The following is a 23,174-nucleotide window of genomic DNA, read 5'->3' as shown; positions in this document are numbered from 1 at the left end:
GCATCAATCGGCGCCGTTTTTGGCCTACTAGAGGCCCCTAGGCAGAAGCCCTGACGACAGTTCGGAAGTCGTGAAGGCACCACGGAGTTCCCGGTGAGATTTTTTCATGTTATTTTGATTATATTGACTTCCAATATATGTTTATATACATTTGATTCGCCTTTCGTTTTCTCCGTCATCTATGAAAACTGTTTCGGTTTAGAGCGTTTTCAATAAGTAGATTATTGACTATTATCAACATAAAAACGCTTGTAAGGACGTAGCCAGCTGTGTGGAAATAAGCGGGTCTACGTCATTGCAGATCGTGGCGAAAACTGATATGACAATAGATATGCTCAATTCTGCAACTCCACCCTACGATTTGTGCAGGTGTTCATGCTATGCTATGCTATTCCATATTCCAACTTGTTTCATATAATACTGGGAACAATAGTCATTGTTACTCTGACTAGTGAAAATTAGAATAATCGTGTGATGCCAAAACTACTTTTATTCTGCTTGTTACTCATTTTAGGGGTTGCTATACTTTTAGCGAAATAAGGTACAAAATTTAGAAAATACCTATTTAGTTCGGTGAAAAGTAAAAGTGACTAATATGCATAAAATGGCCTTTACATTCGTATGAACAGTAATCAGAAATCTCACAAATCGCAATCCAAATTCTTTCGGTATCAACTACATCAGCAACAGTAGAAAAAATGTTTGTACGTTTAGGTGCATTCACAGTAAGAAACGCAGCCCAAAACGTGTTGAAAAGTTTTATTACTTATTTAACCACAATATTTGTAAAGAAATGTTGGATCACCGCTATAACAATGATTCAATCGAGGAAAACCATTCAGAATTCATATACATGCAAAACTTTATGACAATAATGCTCATAAATTAAATAAAAACGTTCGGATAACAATACATTAATGTTCAATTACTAAAATATCAAAAAAAATTGTCCACTTGCCCTAGATTGGAGTGATGACAGATAGTTACGCGACCACTTTGACCAAAACTGATCACGCAAATAATTAAGGTACTGGTGGCGGGACAGACGGTTCACAGCTATCCGGAATACGATGGCTTTAAAATTGGTTCTAACGGTCTTCCAATCATTAAATGTGCAGGAGTTATCGGAAGCGGTTCATTTGGGTCATCAGATAGTGCATATAGTGGCCTTGAATTGACAATAGCTTCAACGTGGGTCAAAACCGTTCCGAACTCTTCAAACGTTAAAATTGCTAAAGTCCGATGGAGGTGGGACTTGACAACCTTTACTCCTGCCTCCTATAAACCCCCGAAATTCGGTGATCGGGGCGGAATGAATTCCCACTCTATCTCTCGTTGAAGCAGGAAATTGTTGATTTTCGCCTTTTCGATATCGTCGCCGAACATCATGAACAGTTTGTGAAGTTCCTTTGAGGCTCCAACAAAATTAGTTGCGTTGTCCGACATCATTTTGCGAACCATCCCACGTCGATTTACAAAACGATCCAAAGCAGCGAGAAAAGCTTCCTTTGTCAAGTCAGACACTAGTTCTAGGTGAATCGATTTCGTTGCAAGACACACAAACAGAGCTATGTATGCCTTTACGTGTTTCGGTTTATACCTTCCTTCTTTCACTACCACGGGACCGGCGTAATCCACACCAGTGAGTTCGAACGCCGCTGCTGCATTCACATGTTCTTCCGGAAGATTCCCCATTAACGGCTGTACCCTTCTCGGCTTGGCTCGGAAACAATTCACGTAGCTGCAGGTCACCTTCCGAATTGCGGATCGAGCATTGACCAACCAGTACTTCTGCCTTATCGCTGCCAGCAAACCGGATGGTCCCTCATGGAATCTCTCCACGTGATATTGACGAATAAGCATCTCCGTCACTCGATGATTACGTGGAAAAAGTAACTGGTGCTTGGCTTCAAACGGTAGATTAGAGTTTTGTAGACGTCCACCAACGCGTAGAAAACCCTTTTCGTCTAAGAACGGCTGAAGACTCGCGAGTCGCTTCGACAACTCCTTGCTTCGAACGCACTGGATCTCTTCGCTTAAATGGTTCTTCTGTAGAATTCGCACTATGTACTCCAACGCCTTTCGCATATCTTGTACGGAGATGAACCGACAATTTTTACGTTCCTCCTTTACCATTCGTGTCAGTCGAGTGAATCTCACCACTTGCGCCAGTATACGCTGCAACTTGGAAAATAAGCCACATCGTTCGAATAATGTTTCGTCCTCAACTTCAACAGCTGTGTTACACACTTTAGTCTTCCTTATTTCCGGTAACTCGTCGTCTTGAATCACCGGAGTCTCCTGGATCTCGTAATTGACGGTTTGAATGAATTGTGGACCATTCCACCACATATCGGAGCGATGTAAAACATCTGGGACACACCTTCTAGAGATCAGATCCGCTGGGTTATTCTCTGATCTGACGTACTTCCACACATAGGTACTAGTTAGCTTGTTAATCTCCAAAACTCGGTTTCTAACGCACACTTCAAGTCGCTCTGGATCCTTCTTCAGCCACGCCAGCACAATCTTTCTGTCAGCCCATAACTTGACATCGTTGATTTCAATCTTTAAGATAGGAATCACTACACTGACCAGTTTTGCCAATGTCACGGCGGCACACAATTCTAGTCTGGGCATTGTGAGACGACGTAATGGAGCAATCTTAGACTTACTGCATAGCAATTTAACTGAAACCATCCACCTGAATACAACGCAGATAAAGACAAGCTCCATCCACCTGAATACAACGCAGATAAAGACAAGCGCTATAAGCAGTATACGATGCATCCGAGAAACCATGCATCTCCACGCGAATAGCCTCAGGAACCACAACACATCTCGGTATTTGTAACTCGTTCAATCCAACTAGCGACTGATGAAAGTTCATCCATCTACTCAGCGTCTTGCTCTCAAGGGTCTCATCCCATCCTAAACCATCAGCCCACAATTGTTGCATGACGGACTTAGCTAATACGATCACAGGAGAAATTAGGTCAAGGGGATCGAAAAGTTTGGCGATCTGGGAGATTTATCAATGGTTCTTTTCACGAAGAAGCGAATAACAACCGGGGTTCGTCCCTTGCAGTTCTTTGATTCTGAGCTACTGTGTGCAGATCAAGTCAAATACGTTGGAGTCATATTGGATTCCAAACTGAATTGGTCTGCTCACATTGAGTTCAGAGTCAAGAAAGCGTGCATGGCCTTCGGGCAGTGCAGGCGAACTTTTGGAAAGACCTGGGGTCTCAACCCTTAATACATCTATTGGATTTACACGACATACGGATGCCTTGTGTGGAGGCAGAGGGGAGAGGTGGTGACAGTCCAGTCAAAGCTAAACCATCTGCAAAGAATGGCGCTCATGGCGTTGATTGGTGCTTTCACCACGACTCCGACTGCTGATCTTGAGGCACTTCTAAATATCAAACCATTACACATACACTTAAAACAAAAAGCACTATCATGTGCATACAGATTGCAAGTTACTGGGCTTTGGAACAGTAATCATGTTGATCTTGCTACCAGTCATACACGATTGTGGTCACAAATGGTTACATGGGGTGAAGATATTCTTGCTCCCAGCGATATTACACTCACTTGTAGTTTTCCTTACAGGACATTCCATGTGAAGATTCCCTCTCGAGAGGAGTGGTTGTCTGGCTTTATGGAAAGACAACAACAAGCGCAAGTGGTTTGTTACACTGACGGTTCTCTGATGGAGGGACGTGCTGTTGCTGGTGTCTACTGTCGTGAAATGAGATTGGAACAATCTCACTCACTAGGTAGATACTGTACTGTATTCCAAGCAGAAATCTTTGCGATTATGTGCGGAGTGCAATCGGCCCTTCAACTGAGTTTGTCCGGCAGAGTTATAAACTTCTGCTCCGATAGTCAGGCTGCAATCAAGGCCCTTAGCTCAGACAAATCCCGGTCCAAGCTAGTGATCGCGTGCCGAACCCAAATCGAAGAACTAAGCATTGTCAACACTATCTACCTCGTCTGGGTGCCCGGACATTGCGGTATTACAGAAAATGAATGGGCTGGCGAATTGGCCAGGGCAGGTTCAGCGATTGACTTCTTTGGTCCTGAGCCTGCGCTGCCAATTTCGACAAGTTGGATAAGGGAAAAAATACGGTCCTGGGCTTCGTCCGAGCACCGCAATTATTGGAGAAATCTACAAACGTGTCGCCAAACAAAGGCGTTTCTAGAACAACCATGCCCAGTGGTTTCGAAAAATCTCTTACATTTTTCGAAGCTTCACTGCGGCATGCTGACCAGGGCTTTAACCGGCCACTGCAAACTCAATTATCACATGGCAATTATTCAGCGCGCTGAGTCTTTTTCATGTGATCTTTGTGAATCCGACTATGGAACCTCATATCATCTGATATGCAACTGTCCAGCGGTAGCGCAATTGCGATTTCGAGTCTTCAGCCGTCCTTATATAGACGAAGCCATGTTTGGTCGACTGAAACTCAGAGACATACTAAAGTTTCGTATCCAATGTGATAAAGAGCTTTAGGCTTATTCGCAGGCAAGTTGAACTACTTGTGAGTTTAACTTACCTGTTGTTTATTTTTGTTTTGTGCTGTTATTTCCCCCCCCCCCCTTCTAATTCTACTTCCCCACACCTCCTGGTCCTTTCCTTCCGCTCAGGAAATGATGAAAACACACGGTAAGGCACAAATCCCCGACTATGTACGGGGAACGTGCCATTTGAGCCAATATATTCTGATTCCTGATTCCAGCGTTTTGCTCTCAAGGGTCTCATCCCATCCTATACCATCAGCCCACAATTGTTGCATGATGGACTTGGCTAATACGATCACAGGAGAAATTAGGTCAAGGGGATCGAAAAGTTTGGCGATCTGGGAGAGAACATTCCTTTTGTTCACCTTTTGTTCGAGTTGAATCGATTCCGGACTTCTCCAGAGCAGGAACTGATCACTTCTTGGATTCCACAGAATGCCTAAAGCGCGAATAGTTTCGTTAGCACGAGAATCTTCTATGCGTCTCAATTTTTCACGGTCTCACTCCGGAACACCTTCAAGCACTTCGTCGTCGTTTGAACACCACTTCTGGATTGGAAACTTTCCTTTCGCCATTAGCACCTCGATATCACCGCGTAGTTGTTTCGCGGCTGCTAATGTTGAAGCACCACTTAGTATATCGTCCATGTAGCAATCTTCTATTATAGACTCAGTTGCTATGGGAAAGTTTATTCTCTCATCTCTCGCAAGTTGAATCATGGATCTAACGGCCAGAAACGATGCCGGAGATGTCCCGTATGTCACTGTGTCTAGCTCCATCACTCTTATTGGGTCGGTTGGTTTGTCACGCCAAAAAATTCTCTGGAAACGGGTCTGGCTTGGATCGATTCTCACTTGTTTATACATTTTCTCAACGTCTACCGAAAATGCATAAACGTGTTTTGTGAAGCGCAATACGATGGAAAATAGATCGTTCTGGATTTTGGGACCAACCATCAAAACTTCGTTGAGGGATAATCCGTTCGACTGCGCCTTGCCGTCAAATACAACACGTAGAGCTGTGCTGGTGCTCGAAGGTTTGAGTACTGCATGATGCGAGAGGTAGTAGCTTCGTTGATCTGGTGGATCACACTCTTCGCGGATTTCATGGCAATGACCAAGGTCTTCATATTCCTTTATGAAGGCTTGGTACATCACCTTCATCTATCTCTGGGTTGTTGGCTAGTCGTTTTTCACTCGATAGGAACCTCTTGAACGCTAATGATCTGGAGTTACCTAATTCATTGATAGAATCGCGGAATGGTAGCTGAACCACAAATCGGCCAACTTCATCTCGATAGAACGTTTTGCAAAAATGATTTTCTATCTCTTCCTCTTCAACCGTAAGCACCTTTTCTTTCGGAAGCTCTTCCTGTTCGAAAAATCTTTGGATACTCTCCAGCAACGGATCTTCGTTTGTGGCACACAACACGTTGACGACTTCACCATTGGATTCTTGCAGAGCACCGGCGATAACCCATCCAAACTGAGTCTCATACAGTGTAGGTAGATCATCGGAGATTTTCAGTTGAGCTTGTTTGAGGATTTGGGAAAATAGTTCGGCACCAATCAATAGGTCCACTTCTTTTGGCTCGTTGAAACCTGGATCGGCTAACACAATGCCGGTCGGAAATTTCCATTCTGAAATGTTAATCGGAATGGATGGAATTTTTCCTGTCACTTTCGTTGTTACCAAACAGTCTACATCACTTTTGAAGTCTGTATGTTCAGAAAATAGCTTCAAAATCACACGATGGTGAATTTTGGATTGGGCACCAGCTACTCCTACCACTGGTACATTGGCAGGATACTTTGGAAGCGCTAGCAATTTCACTGCGGACTCCGATACCAGGTTGACTTGAGACCCTGAATCGAGGAGGGCACGTAACTTGAAGATTCTTCCACTTTTTGAATCTACATTCACCAATGCAGTCATCAATAGCACTTGCTTCGCACGACATTGAATGATGGAACACGCTGTAGATACAGGATTCTCAGGAATAGTGGTTGCTGCTTTAGCCTCTTGCAGGCTGTTTGATCCACTGGAATTCTGCTGTTTAGGCTCAGGTTGCAATAGTTGCTCGAAGTGGAGCAACGTATAATGCTTTCTGGAACACTTCGAACATGATTTATCCGACGGACAAGCTCGCAGTTGGTGACCTTTCCGAAGACAGTTGAAACATAATCCGATTTGTTTCACCTTGGTAACACGCTGATCACCACTCATGCTAAAGAAGGAAGGACATTTGTAATTACTATGCTGACCCGCGCATATTTCACACAAAATCTCTGATTGATTGGATGTTACTGGATGGGATGTTCTCGGTGGCGCGCTGGGTTTTGCAATCGAAGGTGGCTTAGCTGCTGATTTGGATGAAGAAGGCATATCCACTTCACATCTTTCAAGAACTTGACAGTAACTTCTGAGAAACATCATGGATTCTTCGAGACCGGGAAGCTCTCCGTGCTCCAATGTTCGCTCCCATTACTTGCGCGTTTCTCCGTCAAGGCACGATGTAAGCAGTTTCACTACGATGAGACCGGCTGTTCCATCGACCTCTTGCTCCATGAATCGCAATCCTTCCACATGACGATTGCAGGTGTCAATTAAGGCTCTCAGTTCTTTGTAGTTCTGTTTTGATATCGGTTTCATTAACAGCAGACCGGAAATGTGAGTGTCAATAATTACTCTTGGATTCTCGAAACGCTCTTCTAACAACAACCAGGCTCGCTCAAAATTGTTGTCGTTGATAATTCTCGCATCAAGGATACCAGAAGCTTCGCCGATTAACACCTTGTCTAGGTACTGCAATTTAGTTGCGTCGGAGTCACCACATTTTCCGACTAGATCACCGAAGAGAGCTTTGAACTTGGGCCATCCTTCGTATTTCCCGTCAAAGGTCGGAATCGGCGTCTTCAAGGGTTGCTGGGTTACTATCACTTGGGGAACACTATTGGCATTTGGTGGTGAATCAGCACGTAAAAACTCCTGCAGGCGATTGAGTTTCACTAACGCATCAGTATGCAGCTCGTTGAACTCGTCTTTCTTCTGATCCTGCTCATCCGTGTTTTCACTGGAACAAAGGTCCATGATCTGGTTATGTTTTGCTGAATACTCCGAATAATGCAGTTCTAATTTCCGTTCAAACGCTTTCAACTGGGGTAAGCTCGTTGATGTTGGCTGTGCTATAGCGTCATCCAACTTTTGAACAATCACTGTTACGCCACATCGTTTTTTACGCCCCTTGTTCGACTTCGCTACCGCTCAGTCGGACTTAAGCTGAGGATATCCCCTATACATATGTATTTTCAAAATTCTAAAATATCTATTCTGCAAATATGATCTGAACAATATTCGTTCATTGCTTTTATATTTGCAATTTTATAAAAAGCGGTTATGTAATATTTAACATTATATTATTTATTTTACCCCAGTCTGGACAATCACACAAGTGTGCACTGTACATCAGCGAAATTGGACACAATAACTTCACAGCTTAAACCAAAAAACATCGTTTTTTTGTAGAAAAATATCCGCAATATTCCCTGCTAGTTGTAATAGACCGTTCTCGTCCGACCTAACCCCCTTTTTGCCTTTCTCATATAGAAAGGTTATGCAATCACTCTGAAAAACGGCAAACTAATCCCGCCCCGGAGGGCCGAGTGTCATATCCCATTCGACTCAGTTCGTCGAGATCGGAAAAAGTCTGTATGTGTGTGTATGTGTGTATGTATGTGTGTATGTGTGTATGTATGTGTGTATGTGTGTGTGTATGTGTGTGTGTATGTGTGTGTATGTATGTGCGTATGTGTCAAATAATGTCACTCATTTTTCTCAGAGATGGCTGGACCGATTTGCCCAAACTTACTCTCAAATGAAAGGTGCAACCTTCCCATCGGCTGCTATTGAATTTTGGATCGATCGGAATTCTGGTTTCGGAATTACGGGTTTCAGAGTGCGGCCACACAGAAATTTCTCATATAAACTATAGGAAAAATTAAAAATAGAATTTTTATTTTTGATGCTAAATGTGTTCAAGATGCATGAAACGTCGAGATTTGATGCAAACTCGAAAAAAAATTTGACGACAATTCACTTTTTTGGATTTTGGCGCATTTTTGCCTTTCTCATATAGAAAGGTTATGCAATCAGTCTGAAAAACGTAAACCTAATCCCGGCCCGGAGCGCCGAGTGTCATATCCCATTCGACTCAGTTCGTCGAGATCGGAAAAAGTCTGTATTTGTGTGTATGTGTGTATGTATGTGTGTGTATGTGTGTGTATGTGTATGTGTGTGTATGTGTGTGTGTGTATGTATGTGCGTATGTGTCAAATAATGTCACTCATTTTTCTCAGAGATGGCTGGACCGATTTGCCCAAACTTAGTCTCAAATGAAAGGTGCAACCTTCCCATCGGCTGCTATTGAATTTTGGATCGATCGGAATTCTGGTTCCGGTACTACGAGTTTCAGAGTGCGGCCACACAGAAATTTCTCATATAAACCATAGGAAAAATTAAAAATAGAATTTTTATTTTTGATGCTAAATGTGTTCAAGGTGCATGAAACGTCGAGATTTGATGCAAACCCGAAAAAAAATTTGACGACGATTCACTTTTTTGAATTTTGGCACATTTTTGCCTTTCTCGTATAGAAAGGTTATGCAATCACTCTGAAAAACGTCAACCTAATCCCGGAAGGTATCTGGATTTTAACAGGGGCGTAGTTGATGGTTTACGGAGAGGGGTTACACCCCCCCTCTACTGTTCACTCCCCTCCTTTAAAAATCTCCTTAAATCACCCCTCAGACCACCACCCCATCCAGCCCTCATACTCCTCCCTTTCAACCCCATCATCTTTAAACCACCACTATATCACAAAGCATACCAATTTAAGCTGGGGAGTCATTCGTTCATGGGACTTTCGCCCTCCTCACATACCCACCCCCGCATGACAAAATGAGTTAGCAAGCAGATAACATTGATCTAATGCTGATTAGGCTAATGGAGTATGATATTTTTTTGTTTCAAGTGTTTCACCGTCGACACGTAGCTCATCAAGTTCGTGGCGGGCATGCCATTGTGTATAAGTGCAAAGTGTACTAAGAATGTAATGGACATTTCCACAATTATGTTGAACATAAAAAGCCTCTGTGCCATAGTTTAGAGAAATGAGAAAGGCACAATTGCACCGCTAGGTGGATTAAAACAGGTTTTTCTTATTTTTATTCAAAAGACTACACATTTGGAGCTACCGTGATTTTTAATGATTTTTTTAAATTTGAAAAATGCAAGAATGTTGAATATTTTTTTCACCTTTGCAAGAATGGTGGTACTCAAAATGTGTGTTTAGGCAAAACTGTTTTATATATTTTTGCTTGAGTTCCTGGCAACGCGGCAAATGAAGTGGTGAGTCGCGGTACAAAGTTCATTGGTTATGTAAACAAACTAAAGTGAACCTCTCGGTGGAGAACATTGCATGATAATGTTTAACCTCACTTTTTTGACAGTTCAGAGAGATTGTTTACATGGTCTTGGAATTTTTGTTGATTCGATCATAGTATGAGAAACTTGGTTTGGTTCGCTGCCAAATGTTAACACTTTCTAAACAAGGTCGCTCAGCTGTAATTTATTATTTGATGTCGGCATCATACATTGTTCCGTTAAATTTAACATTTTTACTTTTCTTGTACATGATTCATTGTAGAAGTAAGGAATTTCTAGCCAAACATTTGAAAAAGGCCCACTGCCAAATGCAAACAAATCGAATTTTCATGTTCTCTATTAAAATCCTGGGACAAAACCTGTGGATATAAGTTTTTTTCTTTTTTTCTGTTCAATTGATCTCTTGTCTTGCATAGCCACTCTATCTTCCTCACATATTTTAAATGGACTGGCTACATTTGACAGTTCCCCCTGACTGCATTTGACGGTTCCCTTTGGCTGCATTTGACAGCTCCCCCTGGCTGCAATTGACATTAGGTTTTTTCGTATTCACACGTCACGTCCCAGTTAAAAACTATCTCTCTGGCCATGTGCATAAACATAACGTAACAATGGATTATGAAGAATTTAGATAATGATTTTATAACAAATTATAAAAGGGCCCGGCTGATATAAAAGTCCTAACTAGCAATACGCTTATTATAAAATGATTATAACGGATTATTGTAACTGATTCCAAAAAGATTATAAAGGCAGTGAAATACATACTCAACGAATTAAGGGGAGTGTCTCATGTAAACAATATGCGCAATCAAACTAAATAAAACAGTATTAAATTTTTAAATAGAATTATAATGAATTCGACCAAAACTTCTTTTGCCTTTTTCTTAAGGTTTACGTTTGGCAGTTGGACCCTTTTCAAATGTTTCAAATGTTTGGGTAGAATTTAGATTATTTTATCGTTGTTGCGATCAATTTCATTTGGTTTGTTTTGTTCACAATGTTAGTCGCAGAGCATTTTGGTGATCTATGGCAATTGATGACCTTTACACCCCATACTAGGCCCGCTCCTGTTGCAGCTGTTTCGCCCCGTCCGGCACCGAGTCAACCGATGGTCCAGCCTGCGCCGCACTCGTCTGTCGCTATGCCAGTGGCAGGGACTTGGATTAAAAGCTAAAAGGTCCGCTACGGCTGGTGGTGTTGCTGCAATCGGTTTGCCTTTGGCCACGTTGGACATTCGGCTAACGGGTTTCAATGAGGGGCTCAGGCATAAGTAGCAGAGTCCTTGCACTTACTGCTTGTCGAGTGAACAATTCCGACGAAACCACAGCCACTATCGCCAAGCTTGATCACCGTCATAAGTGCGACGTCAGCGGTATAGTGCCAGGAATAGTCGAGAAGAGTGCCAGGACTGACTTGCCGAGAGCTACAAGATTAAATAGCAGGGCGTTTTTAAAGTGACCGTAGCATAACGTAGAGGCTTTAAACAGATGATTTATTCAGCAATATAAGATAGCAAAATTACCCAAAACATAAGAGCTGGCTGCCGAAGTGAATCCACACACATCATCACCTACAGAGGCAAGCAATATTGGAACGCAGTGAAATTCCTCACAATTAATTGATCTCGTTAGATGAAATTCCAGGAAGTACAATTTTCATAGCATAATTTAATCGACCGAAATTGTAGTCCTCAGTCGAGAGAGAGACTGATAGAGTAGCAGCAGCTAGGAATTTTCTTTCGAAAGCTAGCAGCGGTTTCGCGTATCCTGCGCTAAGTAGAGAGCGTTAAGACAGATCTCCGAAGCATGTCAAGTGCTATCAGATGAGAAAAAACCTCGCATCTATGACCAGTACGACAAGGACGGTCTGCTGACCAACGGTTCCGTCCGGTACCACCATAACACACGGTACCGGCGACACATATATTCACAACATACTAATTACTTATCCTTCCGAAAAAATAAATAAATTGACTATGAAATTTATCATTCGCTGCCTAGTTATTTCGTGCCAATTTGAACAAGACAGCAGATAGCTTTATTGCGGTGCCAAAATGATGGCTACTCGGGATATAATATAAATTTCTTCTCCCTGATATTCTTCCAGAATGTATAATGCTCTGCATTATTATTATCACTCCAATCAAATCCTTCTTACTCCTTATCGTCAGTGCCGAGCGCTATTTTGCATTTGCCGGCCAAATCAACGACAATGCGATAATCGACGAAACTTTTGCTGTAATGGAACTTGAACACGAATAATAAATAATTGTTCCATTCGAAAGCGATAACCTTGTTGTCCTAATGTTTGCAGCTATCATACGCTGGTAGGCATTCTGACCAATGGAAACGTTCTTCGATATGGGCATTGAACGATAAAAATCATTTCAACAACTTATCATTGACCGAATTCGTTACCTATAAAGTTCAGGTAAACTTCACCACCTAAAATGAATAATCAATCGGATCATCTTGTTAGGAATTAACCCACGAGCAATCAAACAAATGTGTACAAATCCTTATCCATCATCCAGAAAGCAATCATTTTATAGCCCATTGTTTGATCTTACGATTCAGCATATGCCACCGGGTTTTACATCCAGCGCCGATTGGTCAATTGGTATGAACCAGGTTACCATTGTTCCAATCCTCATCCCTCTTGAGTTGATATTCTTTCAAAGAGCATCGAAAGTATTCAAGTAATGTAAATTTTAAAAGTCCGTGTAAACAAGTCTTAGGTAAACAAGCACACCGAACTGTCAGCAAAGTGAGGTTATATTGCGCACTTCCCACCAACCCGGACTCCGCACTTTCAAAGTGCTAGTGAACTCAAAACTGCGAGCTGTCAAAACACATGTATTTCAAGTGATAGAGATAGTATTTTCATAGACAGACCAGTCGAACTAACCAGTCTATGAGAAGAATTTAATGGAAGAATGGTAAGTGCGCAGTGCGGTTAGAATCCAGTTTTTAGTGCCACAAGCAATACATTTTCATACAATGCTCTATATTATTGACAGGTATATGAATGAATCATTTCAGCATCAGTGATGCCAGGTCTATTTAAACAATAGCCTGCAGTAAAAATATAAAAGTCTGCCGATTGCTACAAAAATCTTCAATAAATGCGACGTAGAAATGTAGTATGTATATAATTTAAATGATCAATAATGTTGAAGGCTGGTGTATAAATTGGCTGGCATAGGCTTTGTTCTGCTAAATATTTGTAATCTGCAAAAGATCTGCAGTGAAAATGCAAAATCTGCAGATTTACTAATATATATGCAGATCTGGCATCCTTTTAGTATTCCACACAGGAAATTCATCCAAATGGTGTAAACATATGTGGAAACAAGGCAAGATAGGTATTCAGAATATGGGGTTAAATGAGCAGCTTGCACTATTTTTGATTTTTTCAATAGTTAGAGGTACCAAATCATCGGGGCAATAGGCAGTAACGAATTGTGGATAAAAAAGGAAGCATCCTATCATATAAAATTTTTTGACGAGAAAGGTCTATTCTCTACTCCACTTATCAGCACTTATATTTTACGATATAAAATAAAAATATGTTTCATAAATTTTACCAAAAAAAATTTAATTGATAATTTAAAGTAAAATTACGTAGTTTGAATTAACGCTACTATCTTCGTAATTTCAACAATCCTTCTCAGATTATCAGCACCGGTGCGTAAGCAAATGCGTGTGTATTTTGATTACAATAAACGATAATATTTTATTTAGACACCCGTTTTCGCACCGGTCGTTGGTAAAAAGGTTGCCAAAATAATAATCTGTTTTTACACCGGTAGTTGTTATTATAGTTACGTTACACTTTTTTGCAATCATGCAATAAAATAATCTTTTTTTTTTGATGATATGGACTTTATTCAGTGAAAAAAATATTGCTAGAAAGAAAATACATTTATTTATTGAATTCAATAAAACCATTTCAGTAACAATCATCGTTGGGTTTTACCAAATTATACGGAAGCCATCTGACGTCCTTCAGACGCTGCAGTCAAATATATTCGGATGGGAGAAAAATTGCGGGTTAATGTATGTGAGAATACTACCATACCCCAGGTAATAGACGTTTACACTGATTTTTACATAAATTTTGTAGCCCAAATGTCCATCAGCTGTGGTCATATTGTAGACAGCATAGCCGGGTAAACATATCTGGGTTTTAAGTATATTCAAAGGCAATTTTGAATCGCAGAATAGTGGGCTTATTCATGAATACTTGGTATGCTGGACTATAACCATTCGAAATGAAAACATTACTGTACAACTTGGGCAGAACAGTATACAGTAAAAAAATAATTAAGTGATAGTATTTTATGTGTGGTTTCAATAATAATATTAACTTGCGTAAAATGCGTTGTTTTCCTAGGTTGATACACGGAGCACGTTGTTATAGTAATCATATCTCATCTAACTATTGCTTGTGGCAGTAAAAACTGGATTCTAACCACACTGCGCAATTACTATTCTTCTATTGAATTCTTCTCATAGACTGGTTAGCTCGACTGGTCTGTCCATGAAAATACCATCTCTATCACTTGAAATACATGTGATTTGACAGCTCGCAGTTTTCAGTAGCAGTTTGATCACTCGCACTTCGAAAGTGCGGAGTCCAGGTTGGTGGGAAGGGCGCAATATAACCTAGAACTAGAATCAGGAATCAGTAGCGACGGGTTCAAATAGCACGTTCCCCATGTTGATCGGAGATTTGTGCTTAAAAGACAATTATCAAAATTCACGTTGAGAGGAAGTTCCAAACCAATATTCACCAAATACATCTAGTGCTCGTGAACAAAAGGAGTATCGTCAACTCTTTCGTGACTGCTGTGAATTGCGCTGAACCAACAATAGTTTCTCCGGAATTTCCCCGCAATGTGGATTTTGACCCATACCAAAAGTAATTTTGCTTTTGCTATTAATAAATGACATCCAATTCAGATTGTATGTAAAACATATAACTATCATTTTTAAGCAAACAACAATTAGTGTCTGTGGTATTATAGAGTCCCGTACAGAGGAATACGTAACGCTGCCTAAAATGATGCCATCTTTTTTGTTTTTGGCACCCATAATTTTTGCTGTAATTTTGAGTGACTTCAACCGAGTTACACAATAAATTAATATGGAGTGAATTGAAAGCTCACTGTTTCGTGGCTTATAGCACTTTATTCTTGATACTATTCCATGAAATTTATTTTACATTGTTACAAAAAAAAAGCATAATAAACTGAATACAGTGTCTTGTTTCGACGATTGAAATATTTCGCCATGATATTAACTAACTAATACATTTCTTGTTTGTTCTCCGAAAGAAGAATATTTGTTTACTTTGCACGATAGGTAGCCATCTGACTGTTCGATAGGTAGATTTGGGTTCACTCTGTGCGAGCCTTTATAACATAATCAAGGCCTTTGGCAACAAGTAGCCGCTAGCCGGCGCTACTAGTGGCCAATAGGCTTCCAGTAATCGATATATGAACTTTGCGTGCACCTATGGGTAAAGTAAAGTACAATCGAAAATTCTGGTTGGTTCTAATTCGTATTCGTAATTCGTATTCCGGCCGATTTCCCGAAAAAGCTTAACTGTGTAGTATTCCGGCGCCAATAACACAACTAATTCTAATTGCAATCGGTTGTATCGCTGGAGCTGAAATACTAACTACAACTGCATCTACTTCAAGAAATAAACATTAAGTGCGTACCCTGGAGCAAATTGGTACACACAAATTTGTGGCAAGTTAATACAGATATATATTAACTGAATTCAACATTTTGTCGTCAATGCGGTAATTCCAAAGATGGAATCAAATAATGAGTTATTGCTCAAAAATTATAAATTTGATTCCAATTTATCAGTATGGCAAATGACATAACACGGAATCTTGCTTTCAAATAACGGTCCTGCGGGGTAGTGCCAAATTTCGCTGCTTACCAAATTGGTCATCAAATCCACATTCATGTATCCACAGTTTGCATAAAATTGTCGGAGTAAGTCAAAAAGTATTGCAACGAATTAACAAAAGTGGCTATCCTAGAATTATAGGACATTTCCACATTGTTCGACGCGGAATACTTCTAGTAAATTTATAATAAACGTCTTGAAACAAGCAATTTCATTGTCCAACAATAAATTATAAAGTAAATTAACATTTCGTGTTACTGTTTCTAAGAACAATATTAGAAATGTTGAAATGTATTAAAAATATCATTTTTATAAGTTAAGTACAACCACCCAACCCCGTCTACTCCCGCCCTCCCCTTATTTACAGACTAAGTGAATTGAATTCCAAGTGCATTCACGTTCATGCATTTCACTATACTACCTATGATTGCAAGTCAGTCCCATGAAGATAGGAAATCCCATAGAAAACGGGGCAAATAAGCGATCTTGGGTAGTATACAGTCGTGATTCGCTGGTTGGGCCACAGCCTTGTCCAACTAACGAATTTGATTCGCTAGTTGGACCGACTGACAAATGTCAAAAACTCTCCAAAGAAGATGTTGGCAGTGTAAATGCATCTGTTCTTATTTCTAAATATTGTCAGATTGATTGTCAAAGTAAATTTGGCACGAGCTTTTTAGTTGGACAATAGAGTGGGACATGGTTATATGAAAAAAATAAAATTTTGCTCCGAGTAACTTTTTGGGTCCCATTTAGCTCCCAGAACAACTCTGCAAATTTTTTGCTCGATCGGTGAAACTATAATTTTGCGCCCACAGTTTAAAGTTTACATGGGATTTTGTATGGGGAAATTGGTTTTTGCAAAATAATTCTTCCAAGAGTCGCCCGCTACCTCCTAAAAATAAATAGATGTCTAATTTTTATAGGAAATTTGCCAAGGAAACAAAATCTTGAAGACCGTGAAACGATCTGATGCTTGTGGAAAAAGTTATTAGGCAAAAACCGATTCATGCTCTGAAGATTGATGAAAATTTAAACTTTTCATAGCATCACTGCTGCCGACGTTCGAATTATATGCAATACTTTTAACACTCTCTTATTATATACAAAAGAAGCCTCAATTTATCCCTCAAAACTTTTGCGAAGTGGGCAAACAGTATAGATAAATGATTTAGACACATTAAGAGAAGATTAAAACGAAATTGCGTATAATTAGACAACCAACAGCAGTGGTGCTAGAAAAAATTAATATTTTATCAATCGTCAGAGCATCAATCGGTTTCTGCCTGATAACTTTTTTCTCAAGCGTCAGATCGTTTCGTGGTTTTCGAGACCTTGTTTCTTTGTTAAATTTGCTATAAAAGCCGCATAACGATTTATTTTTAGGAAGTAATGGGCGACTCATGGAGGAATTATTTTGTGAAAGTTAATTCTCCCATACAAAATCCCATGTAAACTTTAAACAGTGGGCGTAGTTTCAGGGATCGAACTAAGAATTTGCAAAGTTGTTCTAGGACCCAAATGCTACCTAAAAAGTTGCTCGGAGCTGGAATCTAATTTTTGTCCCACCCTATTGGACAATTGTCCAACTAGCGGAGGTTCAACTAAAAAGCGGTCCAGTTAAAAAGTGTCCAACCAGCGAATCACGACTGTACTCCACAACACAATTTTATCCCTCGAAAATATGATGAACCACCGTATGAAATGAGATGGTGATGATGTAACAGGTGTGATCTGTGTCCTGCCATGCGTACCTATTAGCAATTAAATCCAGCGTTTTGAACTAATCGCTGCAGAGTGTGTGATAAACCATTATTGTTGTGATCTTCTTTTTACTACTGGTCCTGAATTAAAAACTTTGCGCGAGAAAAATTTTCTTTCTTCTCGAATCTTAGTTTCCACAGTCCCCACAATCATCACCATTTGTTCGCAGCGATTTTCGTCGGACACTATCATTACCTTTCGTATTGGCCTCCACATATAAAAATTTTCGGGCTTTTACAAGCTTCAAAGCCAATGAAATTCAGCTTCTTGCTAGCATCCCATCAATCGGATCCTGGGACACATCATGCCCAGGTTGACATAATGCTACATCTTCCAGTTCAATCCCAGCTGCTTAGATGCACTAATTTTTACTTCCACGCAGAAAACATACAGCATAATCAAAACTGTGGGTAATTGAATACAAACAAATACTGTTCATTGTATCAAACGACAAAATAATTGTGAATGTGAATCGGTGTGAATCGAGGTTTGAGAGTATATTTTCATTAAAGTTACAATAAACTTTTAATTTTAATAATTATTTTAATTTCTGTAAACTTTAAAAAAATGTTATTGAATTCAATCAAATAATTTATTGTCTCACAACCGATAGTTTTATTTATTGAGCTCAATCCATAATTTTATTTAAAATAAAAATCTTTCACGAGTCGAATAAAAGTTCACGCAGAACGCTTCTGCATAACATTTATCGCGAGATCCTATTTTTTACATTTTCCTTTGTTTTGCCTCCTTTCTGCGAATAGCAACGTTGGCGTCGGTTGGAAGAAGTTACCAATTATAGACACTCGCTGTAAACCGAAACGATAAGTTTCCATTTCCCAACCTGTTTACCAACCGCCGGTGCGGTGTCGTGTTATGATGACGGTTAGTAAATTGCTTATACCCACGCCCGGTGCTGATAGTCTCAATAGAGTAGCAAACAAGTAGTTGTATGTAAAAAAAAGTCCACTGAAAACAAAAAAATTAATGGTTGTTTTAACGTTGAACGGATTAGAATGATGATACGAGTGTCCAAGCTAAAACTGGCAGCATCATCTGTTTTAACGCAAACATTCAAATTTCAACATTTTTTCTGTTATTTTCAAGATGAGCTAACAATGATAGATTAGCGTTTTTAACCAAAAATTATTTCACCCACATATTTAAAATTCTGAGATGTAGCCAACAGTCTGCTTTTTTATGCAACGCATACACTTGTACACGATCTACTTAAATTAAAAAGATAAAACATGATAAGTGAAACCACCGCCAGCAGACCCTGGATTCCCCTACTCTAAATTAGAAGTCAATAATTCAACAACCAAAGCACTAGAGAAATACTCCTTGCAGTTTAGGTAATTTGCGTTATGATGGAGTCCAAAATATTAGCAACCATATGTATTTGCTTATGTTGATATAACTAGAAGAAAAAAAATTGCGGTGCTCAACACCGCCTCTAGGCGGCCTACTTATGTTAAGTCTTTAATGAAAAATCCATTACTTACAAGAATTGTCAACATTAGTTTCGTTTTTCTGATCACGAAGCCCACCTACAAAAGTTTTTTCAAGCCAAAAAAAAAAAATTGGCACTAGAGGGTTAAAAAGGTTGTGCCAAGTATGATCTGCCTTTTTATTTTCTGTCGGAACACTAATTCGATCATTTAATCCATCATCTCATTTGGCAATAGCGTCAATTTGTGCGAGAAATCATATTTATAGATAAACGAACATACATAAAATATCGTACGTGAATGTGAACTCGATTAGGCGCGCTGTTCCGTCGAACTTGAGACATATGTGCAAATGGGCCACATTGGAAATATTTTGTGGGAATGGCGCAAATACCAAGGTGGACTCGCTGGATATTACCGTACAAAGGGCCGATTTCTTCACCCTCGCTTAACTTTTAAACCAGGTTCACCAGTACTTTTAAACCTGGCTTAAGCGTTAAGCGAGGGTGAAGAAATCGGCCCTCTCTCAAAAATAGATAGGTTAGTATACCCGATCAGAAGCTCATAAAAAGTACCCAAAGTAAATATTAGGCCTAGTTTACGGCTTTCCCTGCTTGTTTCTGTTACCAATTTATATTCTTATTTATTTTCTTAAACTTACAAACGACAATTTAACTACAACATTCTTCTTTTTACAGAGTTGTTGCAAGTCAACTATCTGACAGTTTAACAAAAATATTCACGGTGTCTGACCTGTACCGTACTAAATCTTCAGAGCACATCGCAGCGAACTATCACATTCCTATCGGTGTTACCCTTATAAATGCATACATTCCTACAGCTGACTATAACGATCTTGTTCGAAAATCAAATCAATCGTTTAATTTATTTGCTGTTACAACTACGAAAGATACCATTCCGTTTCAACAGCGTAAAAAGTCATTTTCAAGAGATGCACATTCCATGATGAAACGTGATAAATCATTAATATTTACTAACATACCAGAGGAGGACACAGACGATGGATCAGAGTTGTTTAAACCAGTGAATCAAAATAAAAATAATTTCAGTAGACCGACGCACTTACCACTGATATTTAAGAATCAGACATCATTGGAAGCAACGGAACCTGGATTTAACTCGATAAATTTCGACGAATCTGACAGTTTTCCAAACTTTATTGGCAAAACCAGTGTATGCTCAACGCCTATGACGGAGAATAAGCTACTACCGCACGGCAATGTGCTGTCAATCTGCGCACTCAGCGAAGATATAGATGCAACTGACAAACCAACATTTACAATGGACCAAGTATACAAAGAATATATAGGACTAACTGAAGCGGAATCAAACTCACTATCTGTAGAGAATAAAACAAATGTCGAATTGGTCAACTATTTCACTAATTCCATCAGCAATCCTTATAATTCTGGGTGGACAAGGGCTTCTTTTCCAAACATCAACGACCTTATTGATACAACTGAAGACGATGGTTGTGAATCTTCTGAAAATATTGGAAAAGGAAAAGCAATTCCCAGGCTTAGAAATCTGAGACATGTAGAATTTTGTAAAACTTTGGCAGATCCGAGTTATCCTATCTTTAATGCTAATGGCATTTTGATGTCAATCAGTCTGTTTAAAGAATTTCTCGAACTACACTACAATGAATTACAGAAGTCTGTCAAAGCTGCACCACTGTCAACTGTCCGCTGTTCAGTTAAAGTAGCCGATCATTCGAAAAAAAGTCTAAAAGATGAACAAAATAACGATTACACCGTAATTCAAAATTCAAGAAATACTAAGAAAAAAAGACGGGAACTCAATTTACCTCTGAAATCTTTGAATATTGACGTGAAGAACACTGAAGTATCGCAATCTAGTAATATATTTGATTCACCTAGTCGCCGCAAAAAACTGTCGGGATTGCAACTAACCCCTTTGATGTCAAAGCTTACATTACTGGCTATGAATGATCAACAGTCTAGTGGATTTTCTAGTTGGGATACGACACCAGGAGGCAGTTATAATAATTCACTAACTCCACTAGACTATCAACCGAAGCGGAGGAAATCGATATCATTTCCATTTAATGCAGCTTCTAAAGATGATACTTCGGATGGAGAAGTCACAAAACTCACAAAAGTAGATCTTTTCATTTGCGTGCAACAAAACATGACACTTGTGTTAATCCTACAAGAGAGGAGTTGCGAAAAAGAGGAAATGATTCATTCATTGGTATGTATTGTTATTAGAACTACACCGTTTATTATTATTATTTTTACTCTATCACGATATTTAAATGGTCATGGTTAAATCGTTTCTAACTTTTCTTCACAGTCGTTCGTATATAAATTGGATTTTGTAATTTTATTAGTGTTAACAAAAACCCTGTGTGGCGAAACTACTTTTCAGGGCAAGGGAAAAGACACTTTACATTTTTTGCCTTTCTCATATAGAAAGGTTATGCCATCACTCTGAAACTCGTTCAAATCCCGTCCCGGTCGGTTGAATGTTATAAACCATTCGACTCAGCTTGTCGAGATCGAAAAATGTCTGTATGTTTCGGGGGAAGGGGGTGTCGTTGAGCCCCTGAAATCCTGTACCTGTTGCTTTCCCTCGTCTGGTGTGTTTTATAGAGTAGAAAACATTTTCAAAAACAGCTACCCCGACCCACAAAACAACTTTATTTATGCTGCCGAACTTCATTCTTCCCCGGCACTACTTCGGAGGGTTATTAGCATTGAAAATGCTTTACTCCACTATGTGGGGCTGGGACTAGATGTAAAACTAAAATCTAAAATTCAATCCGCGTCATGAAAATGTGGCATAATTTTAAACGACTGTAGCGCTGTTAATTTGTGATGAATTTGCGTCATTTATATACAAATCCATTCAGAGAAGTCCAACTTAAAAACTGATTGCAACTTTAAATTGGTATTTCAACTGTAGACTATTAAAAAATTCGTATTATTGTAAATCCATTGGGAAAATGTAAGAAAACAGACAAAGTTTTCACTTACTTTTTGTTAATTGTTCAAGGATTTTCATGATTCGAACACCAATCGATTCAGAAAATTGCCAGTAAAAAAATGTTATCAAATTTATCTACGCATTTTATTAGCACACTATAGAAAACATATACAATCTTAACACAGACCTCATCTAGACACTCATAAACGTTTTACATATTTCATCGCTTGGGCGTGACGAATGAAAATAATTTAAAGTCACCATATTAAAAATAAAAAATAAATCGTCACTTGATATATGTACGAGCCTGTGCTCGTTCTGCGTGTCTCCGTCGGGAGTCCCTTGGTTGGAATCGGTTCCAGATTCCACTCGAAACTGATCCAGACGATGCGAAGAAAGGTGGACGATTAGATGATGGCGGGCTTTCGGTGACCGACGCGATCAAACGAGAGCGACAACGTAGATACGTGTGCTCGGTATGAAGATAGGTTTTAACTGCCATTTATTTCACTTGATCGGTATAAATACATATCACCATTATCTATTATTTCCCTATCGATCTTCGTACCGGTAAATGTGATGTTAGGTAGGCCTAGTTCTGTGCAATCGAGTTCAGTGTGAGTGCTAGGTGTAGGGGTGTTCTTAACCTAAGTGTAATAATTTACATTTCATTTAATTATATAATTTGATTTCAAATAATTCTTCTTCTGCGCTCGTACATGCCGCTCCCCTTGAAACAACCGGTTTCAACGTAATAGAAAGGTATCGGTGAGGCGTTGGATCTTCGGGCGATCGGGTTGACATCCTTCAGTCCCACGTGGCGGAGCCATTCGAACCGTTGACGAGGTCGTCGTTCGATCCGTCATCTGGCCGCGACTAATTTTCAAACCGTTGATGCAGGAAACGACTGTAGCACAGTAGCGTGGTTGATTGCAGATGCGATTGAGTTCGGATTTTATGATGACTCAGTGTGTAGTGGACTAGACGCTGTGCAAGGTTCATCCACCTGTGGCTTGGGTAACGGACATAGTTTGTGGATGCCGCGACGGTAAGTGACATTTCCGTCGAGCATCACTTCAGCAACTC

General features: G+C 39.7%; 1 protein-coding gene across 9 annotated transcripts in view; it reads left to right on the top strand.

Annotated features, from left to right (window-relative positions):
• LOC131682876 (uncharacterized) overlaps positions 1-23,174 on the top strand; it is a 564,793-nt gene that overhangs the window by 184,841 nt on the left and 356,778 nt on the right. For all 9 annotated transcript variants that reach the window (XM_058964672.1, XM_058964663.1, XM_058964670.1 and 6 more), the window contains exon 3: positions 19,817-21,353. In XM_058964672.1, coding sequence (XP_058820655.1) covers positions 19,817-21,353 — 1,537 coding nt within the window. The remainder of the gene's footprint in view (positions 1-19,816; positions 21,354-23,174) is intronic.

The sequence above is a fragment of the Topomyia yanbarensis genome, chromosome 2 (assembly GCF_030247195.1).
Source record: "Topomyia yanbarensis strain Yona2022 chromosome 2, ASM3024719v1, whole genome shotgun sequence".
NCBI classification, from domain to species: Eukaryota; Metazoa; Arthropoda; class Insecta; order Diptera; family Culicidae; genus Topomyia; species Topomyia yanbarensis.
This window is presented reverse-complemented; position numbering and strand designations above follow the sequence as displayed.